Source organism: Neopsephotus bourkii, unplaced genomic scaffold (assembly GCF_033783945.1).
Source record: "Neopsephotus bourkii isolate Nb327-2 ecotype Australia unplaced genomic scaffold, CSIRO-AGI_Nbou_v1 NB_1792, whole genome shotgun sequence".
Lineage (NCBI taxonomy): Eukaryota > Metazoa > Chordata > Aves > Psittaciformes > Psittacidae > Neopsephotus > Neopsephotus bourkii.
Window position 1 is genome coordinate 2,534,659 of NW_026902266.1, and position 6,873 is coordinate 2,541,531.

General features: G+C 46.7%; 1 protein-coding gene across 1 annotated transcript in view; it reads left to right on the top strand.

Moving 5' to 3' along the window:
- RAD51B (RAD51 paralog B) overlaps positions 1-6,090 on the top strand; it is a 457,491-nt gene extending 451,401 nt beyond the window's left edge. Inside the window, exon 11 of the mRNA XM_061380317.1 lies at positions 5,892-6,090. Coding sequence (XP_061236301.1) covers positions 5,892-5,899 — 8 coding nt within the window. The 3' untranslated portion in view covers positions 5,900-6,090. The remainder of the gene's footprint in view (positions 1-5,891) is intronic.
- The last annotated feature ends 783 nt before the right edge of the window (positions 6,091-6,873 follow it).

Sequence of the window (6,873 nt, forward strand, 5' to 3'; positions counted from 1 at the left end):
TGATAGAAAAACTACTTGTTACTTTAAACTCTCTTGCTAATTGGATTCCATTTTGCTGCTTGACCTTTGTGATTCTGTCCTGAATTATCTAGCCCAGCTTCTGCATGCTTTTTTCCCTGAGGCTGAGACCAAAGAAGAGCTGATGATTTCTCCAAGTTGATTTACATCTGCCATGAAGATGCTGGGTTTTGGATAGCCAATGCTTGTTGCTGTTCCCTCCGAGGTGCTTTCTACATGATCAAAACTTCTCCCTAGCCCAAGGTTCAGAATGATATGCCTTTAATTACCAAGTAAGTGGCGGTTTACCTTGGTCTAGGAAGGATCAGAAGCCTGACCTTTGTTTCCACCTCTTACCAACTTTAAGGCTCCGCCTGGGATCATTCAGTGTCTGCTGATCAGTTTTGGCTTAACCTTGTGTCCTTATTGTAAGAAATGGGTGCAAATCACAATGTGTTCTGACCCAGACCTGAATTTTACATAGTCCCAAATGCTAGAAATGTTTACATCCATCTCAAGTTCATCTCAACTGCTCATCAGAAATACACCTTTTCTCATTTGGGTACTTCTTCTGCTGGCTTCCCTCTCTGCTGATCATGAGGGCAGAACAGACCGGGCTGAGGAAGTGGGGAACACGTCTGTGTTTGTGTACGTATGAAAAACTCAAAATTCACTAGTCACGTAACCCTCCTAAACTCCTTCCTGCACAGAAAGTCCAGCTTACCTTCTGTCGTCACATACCCTTCTCATCAGTAACTCAAGAGCTCGCTGCTTGAGGAAGCTGAAGCAGCAATGCTGTAAATACAGCACTGTTACACTGCTATAATGGTGCTCTTTCAAAAGAGCAGCATAGGCAGCCAAAAGGGGAAGGAGTTCAGGCAGTCTTTCTGTTGCCCAAGAGGAAGTGAATTTCAGATAGTGCTTCAGTTCCCTTTAATTATGATTCACCATAAATGAACAGCTAAAACATCAGTTGATAGTAAGGCCATACAAGCAGGGACTTCCAGAAGCACAGGCACAAAGGAAAAGGCAGAGAAAGCTGGCCCCTTGCCTAGCTGTGAGTCGCCTTCCTTCCCATTCTGCTGCTTTTGTTTTTAGGGTTCCTGTGCGTTTTGCAGTGTCAGCCAGTTGTCAGACGGGAGAAGACAGCCTTGCATGGGCTTTAGTCAAGCATGAGACCCAGGCCCCTCCTAGACCCTAGGGTGGGACATGTTCACTACTGCTAACTGCTGTTAAACTGAAGCAATGACCTAAATCAGAAATCAAGTAACAGAATATGCCACTGATAAACTGTGGTATATAGGAACTTATGCAGTATTTATGGATTGTTAGAGGTTAACACTAGAAGGAGCAAACCATAATGGCTGTATTGGCCTCCTCTAACAGAGTTGTTATCCAACCTTAACATGGCAACTTTCCATGGTAGAAAAAAATACTTTCGTTTCTCACCCTGGGCAGATCACACCAATGGCACGGTACCCGCTGATCAGCGCTCTTCATGTGCCTTCTGGTCTGAATTTGGTGTGCTTTCAGCCTCTGGGTCTTGTTTTGTCTTGTCTTACTTCTTCCCCATGTCAATACGCATAAATCATGTGTGACCCATGTGTAAGGAGCCTGATGGCACAGAGGCACAAAATGTATCACATTTAAAAAGTAAGAGAGCATGACAGAGACATTTCCAGCTTTGATAAGGAATCATTGGAGAATATTTGGCAAGGAAGAAGAATAAAAAACCCACTACGCTTGGAAAAAGGGAGAGGTGGAGGGGGCATCAAACAACAGACAAGTTCTTGACTGTCCTGCACTTTACCACTGTTAACATCAGGTATAAAATGGGTAGAAAATGGCATTAAACCAGATTGTGGTATAGGGTAATGGATGATCCAAAGTTTCTCCCTAAGAGTACATCCCACTATCTAAAGCTGTATTTATGTGAGGAATGCATTTACTGACTCAGGTTATATTAGCAAAACCAGCGTGTTTGCTAGCATGGCTCAGCCAGGCAAAGTAAGGTGCAACTGTGGCATCCCCCCACCCCACCCTATCATACCTTTGGCTACAGTCCTGCTGGCAAAAGCTGTGATAGAAAGACTGGAGGAAGGAGAAATGAGAGTGGAGGATGTGCTAGATGCCAAACACCTGATTCCTCTTCAGAGGGAATCCCTCCACAAGAAAAGCATTGTCTTGCAACAGCCTGCAGAAGGATGGGCTGATACCTGAAAGAGATTAGAACACTAAAGCTGCACTCAGGCTGAGCTGCCATGTGGAAAATCCATCATTCTCTATGCAGCAAGGGTCCCTATAAGCTCCCATAGCTGGAGGGGAGGGGATATGACTAGAAGTAGGGGGAGAGATTAACAAAAACATATTTGCACATTTAAAGGCTGACCTTATCTTTGGAAATAGCTAACTTCATCCCTTGCAGTAGAATTGAGCAGTCCATGTGCCTCACCTGCACAGCAAGAGGGGAATTTTGGCCAGAGGGAGGTATTAAGGTGGGGAGAAAGACCTCCAGCCAAGGAAGGTTAACGTAATTATTTACAATAATGGATTGCTGTTTAATAAGAGCTATGAGGTGGCTTTCCAAAAACAAATGGTCTCCTTTAGGGGCCGTGGAAGAAACTATGAAGTGAAACCAGCAAGAATCTGTGTTCTAGCTGAGGCTGTCAGAGTTTTGGAGGGAAAAGTGCTGTTTCCCACCACTGCCCCCTCCCCAGCACAGCTGTCCACCCCTTTCTGCCCCCGCAAGAAGAAAAGCTTCATGTTGAGGTGAGTGCTCATCTCATGGCTCTCATAAGCAAGAGTGTGTGTGGGGCAGGCTCGCACTTCTGCTCTGTGGCCCATCATTCATATGGACTCTCAAAATACAGCTCTGACAAGCAATCTGGCTAATTCTCAGGTTGAAGGAGAGAACGCACTGTCAGTTTGTGCGCTCTGCCACTGTCCTTGTTGCCAATGAGGAATTAAACCCTACGCTGGCTTCTTCTGCTGAACACAGACCTTCTGAGAGGCTTCCCTATCAGCCTGCAGCCTCTTGTGCTCTCTAGCTCTTCAAGACATCTGTGCTCACAGAGACATGCTGTGGCGGGACTCCTTGTTCTCCTGAGGCAGCAAACGCCGGCCACAGTCAGAGGAAAGGCACTTGCCAGAGATCCCAAGGACAGAACTGTGTGAGGTTTTGCTCGGCAGCACTTTGTTTCAATGCGCGAATCCCTCTGAATCATATGCTTGCTCTGGTTTTGTAAAGGCTGGTGCAGATCAAACAAAGTAAGCAACACCGTTTCCAAGGCAAACATTCCATGTTTGCATTCAGATTTGACCTCTATTGTCTCCGAGGCGCATGAGTCTTACTTAACTTTTATCTTGCTACTCCTCAGGAGGCTGGATGAGCTGAGAGGACACAGTAATGGGCTATGGGACCTCTCTCACCTGCAGCCTTCACGTCTAAGCAGCAGCCTTGGCTGAGGCTCCAGCTTGCTTTACAAATATTTAAAGGGCTGTTTTACACAAACTCTCAGGAAAACAGTTGTACGTTTATTTCTACCAAACATTTTGCAAGGAAGCCAGGCTGCCACCGCTACTTTGATAAAAGAGTTCTCCATCACGGCGGTGGCAGGAAAAAGGGGGTGAAATAAGACAACTCTTCTCAGCTTGCTTCAATTTAATGAGCTCCTGAAGGAGCCTTATTGTTCACCCTGTGCTTTCCCCCATTGTGAACTTCTCAGCCTCATCAAAAAGAGCTTCTTTTCTTCCTTTTTTTTTTTAACTTTTTTTCCCTTTAACTCAGGCTCTGTTTGATCAGCCCTTTCCCCTTTTTTTACACAATCCCCCACATCACGCTGGAACTGGTACCAGTGGAGCATGTCGGCATGCCCTAGCAACACAGAGATTAAGGGAACTACCAGCTCCAGAGGACAGGCTGGCTCAGACTTACTAATTAACTGCAATGAAAGAAATGAAAGAGAACAGCCCTTTCTTTGGGGTGGAAGAGGCACTAGAGGTGGATGAAGGAGTTCAGCTAAAAGAAAGTCTCCCTCCCCCAAAACATGTCAACATTCAGACCGATCCTTTCCTAATAAGACTTTGTGTACATACGGAGTTTGTATGGATGGGGAAAGGCTGACAGCAGTCGAAGCCTGATGCAGAAAAACACAGGTCAGACTGAAGTCAAACCGCTGCTGACCCTGCCTCGTGTGCAGTGCTCTCAGATGGCTGGGACCCATGCATCAGGTCCAGATGCTGCATCCAGAAAGGTATGTGCACATGCAGAGGCAGGGCTCCCATGCAGGGAGAAAGGCTTGACCCTCCAGGAGGTTGCAATGAAACATGGGCAGGCCTGTCCCCTTCAATCCCTGGCAACCTCCTGCAGCCCAGCTTTACTGACCGTACCCCTGAACACCAGGCCACAGGCTCCCTTCACACCAAACCCTGGTCAGAGCCTGTCTGTTTTCAGTCAGCCGTGGCCTCTGCTGATAAATCTTTTCTGAATTATGAAATGCTTGCAGTGCGTGTCTCTTTCCTCACTGTTTTTTAACCGTTACTTTTGGGGTTGCTGCTTATGGGCGTTTTGCCCTGGGCTGGGCATGGAAGTGAAACTGCTGAAATTCCTGCGAGCAGGGCAGGGTGGCTGGTGTTTCTGGCCCCAGAAGGAAGCACGAGATATGATGACAGGCAGCAGCTTCTGGTAATTCTCCAGCCCGTTTCACTAATCCATAAAACCTTACCCAGACTGGGTGAGTTTTTAACAGTCTGCAGCTTGGTGGCCTATCCAAACCAAACACGCATCTCCTGCCATGTGCTCCAGTAAGGCAGCTGGGATGGGGTTCTGCTTGTGTCCCAGGCAGACAGAAAAGGGGAAGCCTGGCCACAGGGGATGTCCCGCTGTGGCATGGATGCTGAGTTGGTCTCCAGTGCTGGTCTGTTCCCCATTTCGCTCAGCAAATCCTGTATGCCCTCCTGCAGAGAGCACCTTCCCAGACCAGCAAAACCTCCCCAAGGGAGACAAACTGGAATCCAGAAGCTTCATTTTCCAATCAAACACAAGAAACACCATCCCACCGCCCAGGATCCCCAGCCTATGCCAATGCCTGCCATGGCCCAAGGGGATGGAGGCACCACATGGGTTTCCATCCTCCTGGTGTGCGGTGCCTGAAGCAGGCGGCAAGGCCATGGTGGTGGGATTGTTGCAGGAGGATGGGGCAGGCGAGCGGGTTCATGGTCCCTGCCGCTCCCCTGGGACGTGCTGTGTCCCGTGTTGAGCACCAGGAGATGCAATGCAGGGTACAGCATGTTACTAGCCTGGGAAGGGTTAGATGACTAAATAGCTCTTCTCCACCTCTGCTGCTGGCGAGAGATGTACTGTAGTCACTGAAAACTTTCCTGAAACAAATGCCACGAGAAAGGAACTGTGAAATCCCGTGCCTCAGTCTGAAATAGGTTTTTCCCTAAGTAAAGACATGAAAAAACAGTACTATCTTACAAAACAGAGCCGTGCCTTTGCATATTTAGCTTTGGATCTGCTGGTATTAGAGACAAAGTCAGATTTTATTACTTTTTATTTCTCTTAGCCCTGCAGCACCAACACAGACAAGCCATGCAAATTAACTGCACAATCTCTTCTTTCTTGAGCACCAGAAGTGATTTCTATCTTTGTTTTTACTGCATACCGATTCAACCCTAACCGATTCAACCCTAACCTTGCTAACACACCATAGGCCATATAGAGTGTCTTGTAGCTTCATGAAACTAGCATATTTTACTCTTCATTCAGGCGTGCTGCTTTCCAGAGTTAATCTCTATGGACTTCAGTTAAATTTGTGTGGCCCACCGTTGATTTCACCCTCTTAAATTTGGCGGGACCTTGCCATACGTGTTTGTATGTGATTGTTTTTCAGCGCTATAAAGACCTGTGCTTGAAATCTGCTACTGCCTGCAACGTTCTGGTGCCTGGGAATGGAGGAAGTGCTCCAGAGCTGCAGGTCCCCAGTGGAAACACAGAAGGGTTAACTGGCTGCTGCCTGCGCAGACTTCTTCCTGGGACTCTTCAGATCTTAAATGCTGAGAAGGGACATGAAACAATAATCCCCTAGAGACCATGCTGAATAATTGAAGGATAGTTAAAAATAAATACATTAAAAAATAACAACTTTAAAATATTTTGCTGTTAACAGTTTAGCCTTTCTTAATAGAGCTTGGAGGAGCAGGCTGCTTTCCAAAAGGCCTTGTTATGGTATTTAATGAACCCTAGGGACCATTACACTATAAATATGCATAATATTTGTACAGATGCATTGGGCAACCTATTGCAATGCTAGGGGTTAAAAGTCATTTCCACAGATTCCCAACCAAGATAAACTCATCCACGCCCCCGAGGTGAGTAGTATTTAAACCTGTGTTTGTATAAAGAAGGCAGTCAGGCTTTCCAGCACCTGGAAAATGGGCAGGCTTATCTCTTGGTTATCTCTCAGGTTCTGCTTTTATGTGTAAATTTGTCTCCTGGAGCAGTAATCGGTTGTCAATGTCCTCTCTGTCTCAGGACCCCTCACTGAGGGCCAGCATCTCCTCCACCTGCAGGCAGCAGCAGCAGCCATCTCACCATGCCTCCGGAGGGAATACTTTAGGTTGGTCCCCCCAAAACCACCAGGACCCGCCAGCCAGAGCCGGACAAAAGCCCCTTCCAGGTGGCATATGCATAGATGATTAAGACCCATTTTAAACTGCTGCTTGTCTTAACTAAACTAATACCCAGGTAATGGAATATTCTAATAGAACCTGAATTAAGGCAGGATATTTTTAACTCATACATATGTGTATAAACACACACACACCCACGGAAATATAGCTGGGGTGACTCTGTTGAGTTTTCTGAGAAGCCTG